Raw genomic sequence first — 18,742 nt, 5'->3', positions numbered from 1 at the left:
GCAAAAATCATCATATTTATGGAATTACAACATTTATTTATTACAAGATTTATTCAACTCCAGCTTTGTTTTTTTAAGTTGCAGTAATAAGCATAATAATTCCAGCTTTAGTTAAAACGTGGAGGCAATAAATAGTAACGATAACTTGCTACTCGCTAACATCAACATTTTACCCTAAAATGACTAGAATCTTGATGCACAATAAAATGAACTGAAAAATCAATTTAATTTATAAATAATAATAAACTTGAAATTCAAATGCTCTATTTATGTGATAAAGAAACTGCTCTTATCCAACTAATTAATACAAATAGCAGCAGCACACAGAACGTGTTTCAAAATGATCGCAAAAACTTTTTAAATCAACAACTTATTTACTCTGTTTACAATTTCCACTTATTAAACTTCTAGTATACTTGCAAAGAGATTAGCTAACTCTCTATTAAGTTACTTTTACAAACTGTATATCAGCATCAAAATGCCAATAGATTATCTTAATGACACTTCTTGTTACTGTTAATCTAAATCTTAATTGTCCAACTAAAACACATTATAAGAGGAATTGTACAAAGGTATATAACTTAAAAAAGCTCTGTATCGCACATTCAGTCAAAGGTCTTGTACCAAAAGTTCTAAGGCAATGCTCTCATCTCAGATCTTGAGCTTCCATCAGGAAATCTAGCTTCAGAAATATCTCATCGGAAAAATAGCGGACTGTGAACTGCGCCCTGCAGTACTCATATACAGCTCCGGCAAAAAGTTATTCTCCCACGGCTAAAAGAAAAATTTCTGTGCCAAGGTGCTTCGGGTAATTTGTCTCGCCTTTTCTCCTCTTCTTGGGCTTGCCAAAAATACCTGGACGACTGTCGAATTGCTGTCAACTGGGATTCCTCTCTAGCCTGGAAGCTTTTCTCTGGCGATTGGAACATCTACTTTCGGCAACTCGAAGCCTTCTCTTCTGGAACCGGAAGCTCCTCTCTGGCAACATCTGGAAACGGGAAGCCCCCCCCTCTCTCTCTCTCTCTCTCTCTCTAGCGACTTCTGGATCCGGGAAGCCCTATATGATTGGCTCTGTCCTCTTTTATTATCCCTTCTCTGAGACCTCGCACGAAGTTTGTAACCCCCGAAGAATTCGGCATGATTCTTTCATCTTAAGTTTCAAGTTCGGCCCACTCTTTGTTCTCTTCTGTGCCTTCTTTTGAAGTTGTTTGTTGAAAGTTGCTCATTGAAAGTTGTTTGAACCTTTCTGATTGACTTCGGAGGTGTTTACGTGCAGAGCTTGTAAGTGTTTCTCATACACACAAAATTTAATAAACAACCTTTTAAATGCTGCTATGTAGATGTATTACATACAGCTCCGGCAAAAAACATCGCCTTTGTTTTTAGCACTCTAACATATTCTTATTAAAGAAGTATATGCAGTTAATTTCCAAAGGGCTATTTACAAAAATATCTAATACAAAATATACAGAGACAAACAAGGTTATTTTTTACAACATTTTTATGGTACTCGACCTAAGTAAAAAATCAATGTAATGTGCCTTGGAATATTTAAGCTACAATCGAGTTTTTACAAAATTGATAAGAACAATAGTCTAAAAGTCCAGGTAGTCCAGCGAAAACCATCTGTGACAAAATGAAACTAGTTTATTTATTTAAAAACACAAAATACAAATTTATTAAGTATATCTTTATAGAGTTCATAATTAAAAGGACTCTAATAATAATAATAATAATAATAGATTTCTACAGATGTGTCTCATCTCTTCTTTTGGTATTATCAAGTTATTCTGAAGCATTATCAATTTTGCTATTTTATTATTATGCCGCTAATATTTCTTCAAATGCGGCACTTTTACAACACTAAGTTATGTTGAATATATCTGTTCACAAATATACTCAAAATCCCTTTGACCTAATAAAAAGGCAGAATGCTGATGAAACTTCATCAGCATTCTATCTGTTAAAATGCAATCACCCTCACTCCCCCTCTGCCGTTAGCAGATTATTGTAGTTATGTGCACTGTATTTCTTGGAATGACCCTTTTTTGCTGCACAATTATTGTGTCTCTTCCCAAATAAAAACGAATTTCACATGTGTGAAAATAAATAATCAAAATGTTTGTTTGCATTGGAAATATGTCAAATATTTATATTTTTTAAATAATATTTATTGAAATAAATATGACATTTTGCTTCCTTTCCTTGCAAAATAAGATTATATGGGGCACACATTTCAATTTTAGGAACGATTTATTTATTTATTTATTTTTATGAACGACAAATTATGTTAAACTGCATTACTCGGGGTTTTCGATTGTGAGTCTTTTTAATTTATATCCAATGGTATTTTATCAGAGATTCTATGCCTTTGTCTTTTGCTTAAAACTGCAACAGTAGAATTACTTTGGAAAAATAAAATTGGGAGGGGGGAATTAGCCATTAAAAGCGAATTAATTCTGTTATGAAAATTTTGAAAATAAAATTTCATTTTGATGCATGCACCTACACATGTTTCAAATGATCAACCATAAGGAAAATATCGCTACTTCAAAACTGCCACATAATATCAAAATTAGCCGAAAATATGTACATAACAGTTGACCTCATAACTGCCGTTTATTTTGATTTATAGTGAGTGATTAGGGGGAAAACCAAGAAAGTTGAAATGCAAAAACCTACAGATTATGTTATAAAAATTATGCATTACATCAGTGTTTCTCAAAGTGTAGCACGTGTACCCCTGGGGGTTCGCGAAAGGTTGTTAGGGAGGTATGTGGCAATTTTATTCTATGCATAATTAAAGGAGTCATATTTTTCAACAAACAGTGCATTTAGAGACAACCGGGATAAAACAGCACTAACTAATGAATCACATTCCCTCTCCAACAGAGACTGCTATTAGACCAAGCAAAACCATATGTTGCAGGTGGAACATATGGTTTTGCTTGATACCACCCCCGTCGTTAACTTGTTAAAACTAAGAAATATATAGTGAATGTGTTTCAGATATTATGGAGTTTGGTTGAAGGGAATTAGCATTTCAACTCAACTGTTGAAATGTTAATTTTGTCTTTGGTTCGTGCGATCTTTTGTTAATACTGCACCAATCATGCAGTTCTTCGCTGCTCTACGTATCTCAGGTCTTGTAAATTATTGGTAATTTTTGCTTGAAATAATGGGAAAGAAGATGATGCTATTTGGGTAGATGACTTTGACAATACACACAAAGGAACTGTTCTCAATGCCAAAAGTAGTGATAGCGAGTAGGAGCTTCTTGGTAAGTCGCACCATTTTCAGTTTTTTTCTGAAAATTTAGTTTCCGAAAATTCCCGCACGTATCTCGCAACACGATTTTTTAGCTTTAATTTTGGGAAAAAAGTTAGTTATATTCGAGTAAATACAGTATTTTTTTTTAGCTTTCAAATTCTTACGTATGGATCATTGGTTAAAGATTGGATTTATTAAACCATCAAAAGAGAGCAATATAGCAAATACAAGTAGCTGTAAGCAACAAGGAAACGTTGATATTGCATCTGGATCAAATGAAATTGATGAGTGTGTCGTCTGACATATCTAGGGAACCAAATTTTAAAAATAAATAATATTTTTGGTTTACATGAACATATAAATTTAAATAAAATGGATATTTAATTTTAATTAATTGAATTTTTTAAATTTTTTTAAAATTAATGAATTTATTTTTTAATTAATTCATTAGGGGTCCTTGGTAATAATGAAAATCTAAGAAGAGGTACGCAGATATCTGAAATTTGAGAAACACTGCATTACATGATATGATTCAAGATTTACGTATCATAACTAATCTTCGAACTAAGATTATGAATAAAATAGGAAACTTAATTTGGAATAGATGGAGGCTGTATTCATTTTTAGATTCGGATTTTCATGAATTTATAAAATAATTGTTTGACAAAAATAATTATCTTCAATCAAGTTCTTGGAGAATTTTAAAATGTATTGGCAATTAAAATAATTAGCAAAAAAATTCATAGTGACATTGATCTTCCAAAGTGATACAATATGAAGTGAAGAAAGTATGAAAGGATTTCTTATTTTATGCTGGCATTAAAAACTATAATTATATGATAAAAACAAGCAGCAAAATGAATATAACTCATAGGTATTTAGTCTGATATAACTTAGATTCCGGTTACCGAGCAAATGGCAAGCAACTGCGTTTCTTGCGGTAGGCCACAGAACGTAGCTACTACGTACGCCTGGTAATGTAGTTAAGTGTTCTTTTTAGCGTGAAGGATTATCGCACCTTCTAATGGACATGACAGTCAAACTGCACTTCTTATCCATGTTCTTTCAGCAGGTGGACAGAATATGATCCAGGTTTGCTGGACATGTATATACGTCCAGCAAAGAAATGGAACACGCTTACATACACGAATTTTATGGAATACAGAGTTCCTGTTAGTTTTATATTCTATGGAAATGTATTTCAAATGGAAGCTGGAAGCCTCACAAATTTTTCAGCAACCTCTAGTTTTTATATTATGAATTTAATATTTAAAAATAAGTATTTTATTTTTCAACTATAACTACGCTGTTTTTTTTATTGTTCTTTCCGAGGAGTAAGGTTTTAAATTGAGCCCCCCCTAGAGAGTGAGGCCCCATCTTGCGCCTAATGGTAAATGCGGCCCTGCTGTGGTTATCAGCTTGGGTTTGATAAAGAGGAGATCATGTTTCACTAACTTCCTCATGTACTATAACAAGGTGACAAATATCTTGGACAGGGGAGATGCATATACAGTGGTATGCTTAGATTTTGCAAATGCTTTTGATAGACTGCCACATGACAAGCTCTTAAATAAATTGAAACAGATGGGACGGGATAACAGACTTCTGAGTTGGATCAGTAACTGGGTGTCAGATAGGTATCAGAAAGTTATATATGTGGGTGTGGTATCCCGAAAGAGAAAGGTCTGGGGCTCATTAGTGGTGAGCCCCAGGTTTCAGTTTTAGGAGCTATTGTTGTTCAATTTGTATGTAAATGATATTGGAATGGGTTTATCTAGTGATATGCAGCTGTTTGCAGAGGATGCAAAACTGGGAAGTGCAGCAGAGTCAAGTGGATGTTATGGCATTACAAGAGGACTTGAATTGGCAGGTAAGTGGAACTATCAGTTCAATGTTGCAAAGTGTAAGGTTTTGAGATTTGGTAAGCAACAATGGGATGCAAAGTACGCACTTGGTGGGGAAACTTTAAAGAGGAGATGATGATGCAAAATTTGGAAGGGCACTAGTTGAAAAAATGATGTGAATATCCTAATTGACACTGTGGGCTAAGGATAATTGTTTTCAAATTAATGTTGTAAAATGTAAGCTTATGTACTTAGTGATGAAAATATTACATACTGTGCATTATACTGATGGTACTAGGTTGCAGGAAATTAATGAGGCTATGGATTTTTGAGGGTGGTCTTGGTGGACAAAGTTGGAGCTCAGAGTTCATATTGCAAAAGAAGGTAGAATAGCTCAAAAGATTATGTGGATGTTGAAGAACACATTGACAAATAGAGGGTTATTATCTCTCTTTATAAGGCTATGATAAGACCACATATTTGACTACTGTGTATCAATTTCATCACCTGGGTTTTCTTAGGGATGAGGAGATGGTGGAAAGGATCTAGACAAATGACTTAGCTGGTGATAAGTCTATAGAATACTCTCTGAGGATAGATTGAAGGTGATGATAGATTGAAGGATAGGATAGATTGGGTTGCAAAATGAGTTGATAGGGAGAAAAGAGGGGGGACATGATAGAGAGTTATAAGTTTCTAAAATTCATAAGATTGACACAAAATGATGTTTTTCAATATATGAGAGATGGATAGAGAACGGGTAATCATTATTTCATGACACCTCCACGGAGTCCAAAGACTCATCGAGGGAGGACACCTACTCTACAGCTCTCCATCTCCATCATCTACACCAGTGGTTCTCAAACTAGGTGCCACGAAATTTTGAATTGTTTATTTGAAAAAAGCAAAATATTCAATTGCCACAAATAACTAAATCAAAACAAAAAAATTATATATTTTGATTTTAATGGATGAAGCGTATATAAAAATTATCATTTTTTGTATCACTCTTATATTATATCCTGGGATTTCATCAGATCACCACGTGTCGTAGTAACTAGATATGTGACGGCACATAAATACTGGGGAAAATGAACTAATGAATGGTTAGTTGTCCTGCTGTCTGTTTTAGTATTTCTCTGTTCAGTGCACACTTACTTGTTTTTACTCGATTCATTGAAGATGATAAAATCATCGAAGAATTTCTATGCTGCAAGGAATTCGAAAAAACTACGACAGGAAAAGATATTTTTGATATAATGAACACATATTTTAATACAAATGGTCTATCTTGGAAAACTTGTGTGGGTATATGTACAGATGGTGCACCTTCTATGGTTTGAATTACAAAAGGGTTTGTTTCCTTTGCTAGAAAAGAAAATGAGAACATTATAACGACTCATTGCTTCATTCATCGTGAATCATTGGTGGCAAAGACAATAGTCTTTGAATTAAAAAGTGTATTAGAAGAAATTATTCAGATGGTTAATTATATCAAGGCCAGACCATTAAAATCTGGAATATTTGCAGGACTATGTGAAGAGATGCAATCTCATTACAAGAATCTTCTTCTTCATACCGAAGTAAGATGGCTTTCAAAAGGTTACATATTGGATCGTTTTTTTTTAACTTAATGAAGAAATATTAATGTTTTTCCAAAATGAAGACAAACCAGAATTCTATAAATTATTACAAGATGATTTGTGGTGTTCCAAACTAGCCTATTTAACAGACATATTCGATTATCTGAACAAGCTGAACTCCAACATGCAAGGAAGAAATGAGAATATTTTGACATCTACAGATAAAATTAAAGCTTTTAAAGATAAAATAAAAATGCAGAAGATAAAATTATTATTATTATTATTATTGATACCTCCAAGGAGTCCGAAGACTCATCGCGGGAGGATACCTACAACTGTCTCAACCACTACACCGAACCTCTACTACGAATCATCTCCATCAACCGCCCACCACAACTAGTATTTTTTGTCTGTAAATTGCGTGTGTTCTGAAGGGCCGATTTGTCTGTATGCGGGATGAAAAACCCGAGTTTCCGGGAGAAAAAACCCTGTAGAAATGTTCCTTAAAGTTGCCTCCGGAAAATGTAAGAACACTGATCTGCAAAAGCTTATTTACTGTCATTTAACATCGTTAGAAGAAAAATTTGACCATTATTTTCCAGACCTTTCAGTCAATTTATACGATTGGATTCAAAATCCATTTGTAGAGTCAACATCAGCAATGAGTGAGTTAAGTCTTATAGAAGCCAAAGAATTAATTGATATAAGTAACGATCCTACGTTGAGATTGAAGCATTCAGAAATGTGTCTGAATTCATTTTGGATAACAACATGAAGGAGTATCCCAATATAGGATTCAAAGCACTTAACATCTTATTGCAATTTGCTACATCTTATTTGTGTGAACTGGGTTTTTCTGCACTCGTAAATATTAAAACAAAGAAGAGAGAAAGACTAAATGCCCTTGAAAATGAGATGAGAATATGTCTCTCAAAAACAAGGCCTAATATCAAAGAAATATGCAAACAACACCAGGCACATATTTCACATTAAAGTTCATATTTTATTATCTGTACCTTTATAATAGCTTTTGTTTTGTATGTTTTTGGGTTGTTTGAAAATAACCCAATTTAGTTTAAATAAAATCTGTTTTCTTTTAAACACGCTTTCCTTCATATCTTTAGTATCTGTAATATCAATTTATTTATGGGTTATATATGCGAGTCTTTCAGAATCAATTATTCGGCACTTTACTCTCTATAAAAAGCAAATAATACTAGGGGTGCCATGAAATTTATTTATTGATTTTAGTGTGCCGCCAGACAAAAAAAGTTTGAGAACTATCTACTGCTCACCACCATCATCACTAGTATTTTTGTCTGTAAATTGCGTGTGTCCTAAAGCCCGATTTGTCTATATGTGGGATGAAAAACCTTAGGTTCCGGGAGAAAAAACCCTGCTACCTTCATATGAGATCGGCTAACTCACCTTTAATTGAACACTCCATATAAAGATTCCTCCCATCACGACGAGAATCGAACTTAGGCATTTTCCATTCGAAGGGTACAACATCCCATCGTTCTTCCAATTGCACTACGGAGGGCTTTATCTTTTGAAGTTGTGTAACAGTGTGGTTAGTAAGGTTTTTGCTTGGAGAGTTGTGAATAAATGGAATTGATTTTTAGAGATAGTTGTGAGTACCCTGACAGTGTATGAACTTAAGGAGATTAATGATAATATCGTGTGAATTATGGTTAGTATGGGTCTCCCATAATGAGGATTCTAACTCCATTGAAATACCTGTAAAAATGATAATAATAGTGATAAAAAAGATATAATTAATTAATAATCTGAGCATGTAAACAGGTATCCTGTTTATCTGGTTCTTTAGTATATCCTAAGATGGAGACTACTGGGAGGACCAACTAAGATATGACTTGAGATTGTAACAGGTCACTTGATCCATGGATAAGATTATAATGACTGAGCCAATTCAAGAGTTGCTCTCATACTTGATTTCCAAACTATCAAACCCTTGGCCCACCTGAAGTACTAATAGTAACATAATAATGCTAATAGCCTCTCATGAGAGGAATTAATATAAAAGGAATTTTTTTAAACTAATCATTTTTGTCTGAAATTGCAGTTGACTTCTCTGTTTCAATACGAATGACCCTGTCTTCTTCTTATGCATGTCTGTACAGTATTCACATTTCTGTTTATAGGATCGAGTAACATTCATGATCCCTGAAATAGTAGTTGGTTCCATTGACATTATTCTAGACATTATGGGCATAATAGGATTTGGAATCAGCACTGTAAGTATCAAAGATTTTTATGTTATTAGATGTTGAATCCAGACCTGCCTCCTCAAGGCCTCAAAAGATTAATACAACTCTCTTTATAACATCTAGAGTTATTAATGTAAAGGAATAGTCATCAGAAAAAGGCATTTTTCTCTTGATACACACCATCTGGATTCAATATTCAGCAAAAGGAAGGGAAAAAAAAACAGTAACAAATAAAAATTCAATATTGAAATATTAAATTTTCATTCTTAAAAACTATTCTCAGCCATTTCATTTCATTTCCCTTTTCAACTCACTCATGAGTTGAAAAGGGAAGAAATTAGAAAGAACCCATTTAATAATCAAAAAAGGAATTTACATAGGGGAAAAGGGGGGCTCATTTTTGGTTTCAAACATGAACATGAAGAAAACATAGCATCTCACTATGCACTACCTGTGACAGTTTTCAACATGAACATTATCTTGAATATGCATCTCATTTTTAACAAAATTGATAGGCACCTTGAAAACACAAAGATTCAATATTATTGTAAATATTTAAAAGAAAGTGGCATGATGATATCTTGAAAGGTATACGTAAAAGAAGACTTTAAAGAATTTATTGAATGACTATTCTGTGTATAGCTCACCAGAATGACTAATTTGAACTTGATTCAAATATCATTAAAATCATTATTCTTGTCCAATTACTTTATATATCAAACTTTATATTCCTTTATAAGATAATTATAGCATGGTTTTAATGGAATAAACTAGTATTAAAATCTGTGGATAATTCAAAATAAAGGGATCGAATGGTAATAATGGCACAGCTACTGTTTCATGTGAATTAAAAAAGTGGAATGATTTCAGAAAAAGGGTAATAATCTCATGTCTTTATTTCAGCAGATGGTTGTCTTCATTTGTTATTTTGCTTTTGAAAAAAATTTTTTTGAAAAATTAACGCATTTTTCAAACCTTGAGTTTCTTGTAGCATAACTCGTGGGTCAAGCGCAGTGACATGTATAAGATGAGCTCCTGATTGGGATAAGTTTTCTAGGAATAATTAAATATATATGGATAATTGTTTGAATAAGAGAGGCTGTAAACGTTGTGCGCTACCGGTTTTATTAGTGTGGGGGATTTTTTTTTTTGCCAAAACTTAATTACGAAATCATTATTATTAGACTTAGTAACCTGTGAAAAATGGCAGCAGCATTGTCATTCCATGACTTTAATTTAGATTTCAGTCGTTTCATTTAGTGTGAGGTCTGTTATATGTATTCTTTCGATTACATAAATGATTTGTGGATATTTGGTGAGAATGGAGGGAGGGTTTGTGCGAAGTGTGATCTGAACTGATGAATGCAAATATGAAATTGATGGCAGAACATGTTAGTAGCGAGATTGTTGCGGGGTAAATGAGCACACGTTTGAAAGAGAAGGATGGTGAAAAAAAGAGATGCGAAAAAATGTTAAAAAATCAGTAAAAAAGAAAAAGAGCGAATTGAAAACCGTAACAGAAGTTAAAAGGGACGAAAGTGAGGTGAGAGTGGTGGAATGAAACGAAATTGAGAGAACGAATGAAACTAGAAATGGCGTGACGCAGAAATCGAAAGTGAAAAAAATCGAAAGAATGGATGATAGCGAAAAAATAATGAATGATAACTCATGTTGGACTGAAAGTACAGAAACAAAGAAAGATGAATGAGTGTGAAAATGGGAAGATGATACCGAAAGTTGGATGCATTTGGGACCGAAAGTACGGAAACAAAGAAGGATAAATGAGAGTGAAAGTGAGAAGATGGGTTTGAGAGTTAGAAAGATTGAATGATAAAGAGAATGTGTCGTGAGATTTGGAAGTTGAATTGGATTGGATGAGGCAAGAAATGAAATGGATGTGGAATGAAATTAAGAAAATTCGGGTAAAAACTATTAAAATAAATAATGACGGCATGAAAGAGTTAATGAAAGATGAGAGTGGAGTTGTATAGCGACTCCATTATTAAAGGTGTGCTGGAGGATAGAATGCACAAGGTATGTTTTCCAGGTCCTGAAATGAGTAGAGTGATTGAAGCATTGGATATGAGGCAGGAGCGAGCAAAAGAGTTAATAGTATTAATAGGTATGAATGATTTGAGAGGGGAAAAAGAGTGTGTCAGAATGGATATCAGGAGGCTGCTTAGAAGGATAAAAGAGAATAGTATGACAGGAAGGGTAGTTAGCGTGTTGCCTATGTATGACTGTGGTGAAATGAGGCGGAGAGCAAGGATTATGAATGATATGCTGGTTGAAATGTGTGAGGAGATGGGAGTACAGTTTGTTAATCTATGGAATGACTTTGAGGGACGAAGTGAGCTCTATACGGAGCGATGGACTGCATTTGAGTGGTTATGGTGTGAGTCGCTTGGAGAGACTGCTGCTGGAAGGTAGAGAAGTGAATAGAGAGAATGAATCAGATCGAGTGGGAAGTGATGTGGAAGAGCGGGAGAGTAAGACAGGATAGATTGATGAGGTGGTTATGAATGGGGAAGTGAGTCGTATGAGTATAGAAAATGAGAGAATGGGTGTGCAACAGGAGCAAGGAAACGAGGAGGCTCAGAATGGACAGGGGTACACAGCATGAGAAAGGTGGATGCTCCAAGAGGAGGTGAGCATGTGTAGGAAGGAAAGGAATGGGATGACCAGGGATCAAGAGGAAACAGTTGGAATTGAAAAGGGTTTTAAAATGAAGAAGCAGAAAGGGAAATGGCCCCGGTCGAGCATGGAGAGATCACATCGAGTGAGTGGTATCAGTGAAACTAACTCTAGATCCAGAAATGAACTGTTGTGTTTGTATACAAATGCTAGAAGTATAAGAAACAAGGCAGTTGAAATGGTTGCACTAATTGTGTCTGTTCACCCAAAGATTGCTGGAATAAGTGAGACATGGGTGGAAGAAGATGACATCCTGACAGGAATAGAGATGGAAGGGTATGATGTGTTTCGTGAAGACAGAAGGGGTAAAAAGGGAGGGGGGAGTGCTATTGATGATAGAGAAAGAGTTATGTCCATATAAGGTAGAGATGCAAGAGAGAAATAGTGCCAGTGGTTTTGAGGCAGTATGGTGTGAGATAGAGGTGAATGGAATCAAATACTTGGTGGAATGTTGTTATAGACCAGGTTATGTGGATGGTGGTGATAATGAAATGTACAATCAAATTAGCCAAGTAAATAAAAAAGGGTGATCATTATGGGTGATTTTAATTATGGCAATATAGACTGGAATGATGAGATAGCAACTGGAAGTAAAGAAAATTCGTTTCTTGAGTTTTTGAGGGATAACTACCTCAGACAGTATGTAACAGAGGGCACACGAGGATTGAGGGTCTTGGATTTGGTCATCATCCACCAACTGGTGAGAGTGACCATGAGGTGATTACCTGGGTGGTTGCCAGCAGTGCGAGGACCTCTATGAGAAAAGGGTATATGTGGAACTACAAGGGGGGGTGATTATGAAGAGCTCAGGGGACAGCTTGCGTGTGTAGCGTGGAATGAGGAGTTAGCGGGAAAAGAGATCAATGCAGCTTGGGGGATTTTCAAAAACTGTTTAGTAGATGCAATGTCTAAATGTATTCCAAGGGTGAGAAGGTTAAATAAGGTGGGTGTGAGATGAATGAATAAAGAGATTAAGCATGCAATACAGAGAAAGAGGGCATTGTGGAAGCAGCATAGGAGAAGTGGAAATAAACAATTCCATGATGTCTACAAAGACCAAGCAAGGAGGGTGACTTGGTTGGTGAGGGTAGCCAAAGAGAGGTATGAACAACAGTTGGCTAATGGAATGAAAAAGAATCCTAAGGAGTTCTTTCGATATGTAGCTAGCAAAAGAAAGAATAATTATGGAAGGATGACAATGAATGAAGAAAAAGTATAAAGACAGCTGATGCAGAATGTGTGGTGGAGATAATTAATGAGCAGTTCATAAAGATCTTTCAATCTTGTGAATGTGACTTCGTGGAGGGATTGAGAGCAGTTGATGATGGGGAGGAGAGACTGACTGTAGGTGAGCAAGAGGTGTATGGGGAGTTGAGTAAACTAGATATTAATAAGGCTGTGGGATTTGATAATATATCACCACATATTCTGAAAGAATATGCCAGGGAGTTTACACCTGCCTTGACATATTTTTTTAATATGAGTCTTGCACTCGGTGAAGTTCCTAAGGAGCGGAAGGAAGGCAAGATTGTGCCACTTCATAAAGGAGGTGATCGAACTCAAGCATCAAACTATAGGCCTATCTGTGTGTCAGGTGTTGCGGTTAAGTTGTGAGAACTGGGATCCAGAGTTCGGTTGATAACAATGGTATTATCTTTGATGGACAGCATGGATTTGCTAATGGGAGGTCATGTTTTTGTAATCTACTTACTTATTACAATAAAGTGACTGCTTCCTTGGACAAAGGAAAAGGATACATAGTAATATACTTCGATTTTGCAAAGGCTTTTGATAGAGTACCTCATGATAGGTTGACAGTCAAACTAGAGCAGATGGGGTTGGATATTAGATTGGTGAATTGGATTGGAGACTAGCTATCTGATAGGTATCAACAAGTTGTGTATGGGGAAGCGATGTCCAGGAAAAGGAAAGTCACTAGTGGAGTTCCTCAGGGGTCTGTTTTAGGTCCATTGCTGTTTAACTTGTATATTAATGATATAGGTGATGATTTGGATGGAGATATTCAGTTGTTTGCAGATGATGCAAAGTTGGGATGAACCATGAAGTGTAGCGAAGATGTTGTGGCCTTACAGGAAGACTTGAATAGATTGAGTGATTGGGCACGGAAATGGGGATGTGAGTTCAATGTTGCAAAATGTAAGGTTTTAAAATTTGGAAAACAAAAATGGGATGCAGAATTTATGCTTGGTGAGAATATATTGTTGGAGGTAGAGGAAATAAGAGATCTGGGGGGTGTTAGTGGATAAGGATCTAAAATTTAAGGGACACATCGCCAAAATTGTGAAGACAACACAAAGGCTTTTGGGAATGATGCAGAGGACACTGATGTGTAGGAGTAGGGAGATTCTTGTTCCGTTGAAAAAGGTTTTGATTAGGCCACACATGGACTATTGTGCCCAGATTTGGTCACCAGGTTTTCAGAAGGATGAAGAGATGTTGGAAAGGGTCCAAAGGAGACTGACTAAGGTGGTTTCTGACCTCTGGAATGTCGAGTATGAGGAAAGATTGAGAAGATGTAATTTGCAGAGTCTGGTGGATTGGAGGAAGAGGGGGGAGATGTGATAGAGACCTGTACGTTGGTAAGAGGTTGTTATAGGATCAATGCTGAAGAAGTTTTACAAAGAATAATGGGATATCAGGGGAGAACCAGAGGTCATCCCTGGAAGCTGTATAAAGAGAATGTGAGTAGGGGAGTGAGAGGCTGGTTTTTTTCGTGCAGAGTTGTGAATGATTGGAATGCCTTGCCTGAGAATGTGGTGTCTGCAAAAAGTTTGAATGTGTTTAAGACATGGTATGATGAGCTGTGTGTGTGATAAAAGGACCTCCCAGATGAGGCTTTGACTCCATGAGGTTTTGGAGTGGTAATAATAATAATAATAATAACTGGATGATGAACTTACCTAAATCATAAAAATGAAAGCCAAACATTTTTTTAATTTAATTTTCACAGCAACAACAATAATTTATATATTAAACTATATTGTGTTACATATCCTTTATCTGATAATCAGGTAATAGAAAATTATATTATAGCTTATGATTGCACAGATATTATTATCATCAGACTACATTCAGGCAACGCATTCCAATCACACCTTACTATCCATGCAAAAAATCTACTTCTCACACCCTCCTTATATAGTGTCCAGTGATGATGTTTTGTTTTCTCCCTATCTCCACCCATTCTATGAAAAATCTCATCCACTTTAATCTGGTAATTATCCTTTACCAACTTTTATGTCTTGATCACATTCCCCTCTTCCTTGTATATGCTAGGCTCTGCAATTTGCATACCTGCAATCTCTCCTCATACTCAACATTCCGAAGACTTGAAACCACCTTAGTCAATTATCTCTGAATACTCTCCAAAATTTGTTCATCCTTATGAAAACCAGGTAACCAAATCTGTGCATAATAATCCATGTGTGGTATGATTAAATCCTTATACAATGGAATTATAACCTCCTCACTTCTAAATAGAACCATAATATTCTTACTTCTTTGCATCAGAACCATAATCCACTGTGCTGCTCTCACAATTTTAGCAAAATGTTTCCAAAATTTCAGGTCCCTATCCACCATTGTCCCAGATCTTTCATCTTCTCCACTTCCTCTAAGATATCTCTACCAGTCTTATACTTTTTATCCCATCTTTGTTTCCCAAATTTTAAAATCTTGCATGTTTGCTACATTGAACTGGTAACCCCACTCACTATCTCCCATTCATTCAGTCTATTCAAATCCTCTTGCAAAGCAACACCATCTGTTCTACTCCTCATAGCTCTCTCTAGCTTTGTTTCATCTGCAAACAACTGTATATCCCCATTCAAAACCCTCCCAATTTCATTTACATGCAAAATAAACAACTGTGATGATAAAACATATATGATAATAGAAAAGTGACAAACTGAAAGAATCAATGCAATCAAATTTGCAGTGGTTAATGAAACAATTAGAAAATGTTTTGGAATTATAAACGAAAACAAATTTTTCACCAGTAATATTGCCAATGACTTAGATCTAGTAGTATGCTGAAAGAAAATAGATTTGTCTGTGTCCTTGATGGGGAAAAAAAAAAGTGGCATGGTCATCAACATCATTGAGCCTCGTTTCACTACTAGATCACATGTAAGTTTACCAGATAAAATGCAGGGTGGCCATAAAATGGTATTGCTAAACAGATGCTAGAGATGGTCATTCAGTGAAAATCAGACACACATCATCTGAGGCAACATATTACAGATGCACGTGGAAGTATTGGTGGAAATGCTGTGTTAATGCACTTCTTTTATTGCAGCTTTTCATAGCACATTGAACTATGCATTGCTAATAAGGGACAACACATTGAAAATATCATGTATTGTAATGTAATATTAATTATGCATATTTATCTATGTTTCCCGACTTTATGGTCATCCTGTATTATCATAGTGTTATAGTTAATATTTTGCTACGAACTTTTATCCTTTCAGACTGTTTCTGTGTGCAGCAAATATTCACATCTTGTCAAACCCGAAGAGCAGACTGACAAGATGCAAGATCACTATATTGTATAGCTCACTACTCAAAGAGAGTATCAGAATACTTCTGATAAAATGAATATGATCTAGTTACAGTAATAACATAAAATTTAATTTAAAAAATTGTATTGGAATAAAAATAGATATAGAAAAAAATTGTTGAAATTCAATAACAGTAACAAACAATGGAAAAAATCTGTAGAAAAATCTAAAAAACTTCAGATTGCCGTGTTAGTCATTTCTTAGAAATGTTTTAGGAAAGATTGTTTTTGCTTTTATAATACCACAACCTGCCTAAAATTGGAAAGATTTTCCATCTGAATTACTTCACCATCATCCACAAAAGTGGCATATCCTGTCCACAGCACTAGACTGCTCGAAGAAAGGAGTGGCATAAGTTCTATTCTAGTAACTGACTAGAATAAATTTAGTTTAATCCTTTATCCAAGTGTAAGCAAACAAAGTTTGCGCCTGAAGTATCTTCAGGAATGAGGCAACTCGTGGTAAAGGTGGACCAAGCTCTCATCACTCCTTGTCTCAGTAGCTCCCATAATGCAAAGCACATCTCCTTGCGGACATATATAATGCTGTGCATTAAGGGAAGGGCCACTAATCAGACCAGTTTCGACCATTATTGAGGTCTCGTCAGTGGGAGCCAGACCCAGAAGCAATGGAGAAGTCATATTTACCTATACGAGTTGCCAAAAGGTGTACCACCTTATTATTAAATTACTCTGGATTTAGAGAAAGATGTTGGAAGTGTTTTTCCATTTGGTTAGACTATAATAAATTTAGTTTAATCCTTTATCCAACTGTAAGCAAACAAAGTTTGCACCTGAGGTTTCTTCAAGAATGAGGCAGCTCATGGTAAAGGTTGACCAAGCTCTCATCTCTCCTTGTCTCAGTATCTCCCATAATGCAAAGCACATATCCTTGCAGACATGTATAATGCTGTGCATTAAGGGAAGGGCCACTAATCAGACCAATAAAGGTCGAAACTGGTCTGGGTAGTGGCCCTTCCCTTAATGCATACACAATTACAAGAATGATGGTACGTTACACCCTTTGATTGGAAAGGACCTACGTTTGATTCTCGTCATAACAGGAGGAATCTTAATATGGTTTTTTTCAATTGAAGGTGAGTTAGCCGATCTCATATGGAGTTAGCAGGGTTTATTCTTCCAGAAACTCAGGTTTTTTATTCCACATACAGACAAATCACCCTTGAGAATGCAAGCAATTTACAGATAAAAATACTAGTAGTGATGGTGGGCTGTAGATGACAGTAGTGGCAGTTCAGTGTAGTTGGTGAATTATTTGATAGGCATGGAGAGCTGTATAGTGGGTGCCATCCCTCAATGAGTCTTTTGAGTCCTTGGCAGTGTCACAAAATAATAATAATAATAAATAATCCTCTATCTGGTGATTTATACCTCTCATGCTGTTATTTAGCTTCCTGTTTCACTCAAGCACTACTCCACTTTAAACTCTTCTAATGCAGATTTCAAACTGTTCATTCTTATTTCTAAATTAGAGCTGTTTGGCTATGATGGCCAAATCAGAATACACCCCATACTTCTTTATGCTCTGTTTCACATTTCGGCACTCTCATTTTTCCTATTTCTGGTATTGCCCTAGTACCTAAACTGGTACCAGTCGATATTTATTGCTCTCCTGGTTGGTGAGTGGTTAGCATATTTGCTCTCCAACCAAAAGGCTGCAGGTTCGAATCCCACCATGGGCATGGATATTTGTGATTGCCTGTTGTAAGATCTTGAATGATGGTTCTATCAAGAATAGAATTGCTCCATTCAAGATTTAACAAGAACAACCATATCAAGCAAAAGCACACTTGTATTCTTGGCAAAACAGACATAATATGTAAAAATGCAGATGTTAACTTTCCTTAAGAAGGGAATTAAAATATAAAGGAAGAAATTGAATCCTAAATTAAAATGAAATTGAAGAAGGAAATAAGTATTAGATTGTACTATGTTTAAAGTATTGTCTAAAATAGATGGAAATCTTAAACTTTCAAAAGCACCAATATTAAACTATGCCATGTATAAAATCGCGTATTGTTGTGCGAACGAAAGTACAAAGGTTGATGTGTGACCACCAAAGATGACGTAACGAATGATGAGTAGGCATTCGTGGAAGGCGCTCGAATTTAGCATTCCCCAAAGAGAGCAATCCTCATTCAGCGAGGAGGTGACAGCCAATTGGAAAGCGTCATAGACAAGCTTGGAGTACGGAAGAGGGCACTATAGAAGAGTTTAAAAACGAACTCACGGGGCTGGAGGCTTGCTCTTAGTTCCCTCTACATTTTGGTTTTGGTTCCCGTGGTGTTCTCCAGTCGCGTGTGCCCCCCCCCCCCACCCCAAGTGGGTTACAGGCTTGTAGTTCCAAAGTGGGTCAGCACACGGCTGATATCTGATAAGACAGCATGGTGGCAGTGAGTTTATGGTTCGTAATTCCGAAGCGGGTCAGTAAGGCTGATACCTGATAAGACGGCAGGGCGGCAGCGAGCTTATTGCTCGTAGTTCCGAGGCGGGTCAGCATGGCTGATATCCGATAAG

General features: G+C 35.9%; 1 protein-coding gene across 4 annotated transcripts in view; it reads left to right on the top strand.

Annotated features, from left to right (window-relative positions):
* The window catches only part of LOC150102902 (uncharacterized), a 646,700-nt gene that overhangs the window by 397,365 nt on the left and 230,593 nt on the right, over positions 1–18,742 (top strand). For all 4 annotated transcript variants that reach the window (XM_090397408.1, XM_090397406.1, XM_090397407.1 and 1 more), the window contains one exon: positions 8,863–8,955. In XM_090397408.1, the coding sequence (XP_090253534.1) occupies positions 8,863–8,955 (93 nt within the window). The remainder of the gene's footprint in view (positions 1–8,862; positions 8,956–18,742) is intronic.

Source organism: Typopeltis vanoorti, chromosome 9, assembly GCF_054136105.1.
Source record: "Typopeltis vanoorti isolate ZY-2024b chromosome 9, IOZ_Tvanoo_1.0, whole genome shotgun sequence".
In the NCBI taxonomy this organism is placed as follows: Eukaryota; Metazoa; Arthropoda; class Arachnida; order Uropygi; family Thelyphonidae; genus Typopeltis; species Typopeltis vanoorti.
This window is presented reverse-complemented; position numbering and strand designations above follow the sequence as displayed.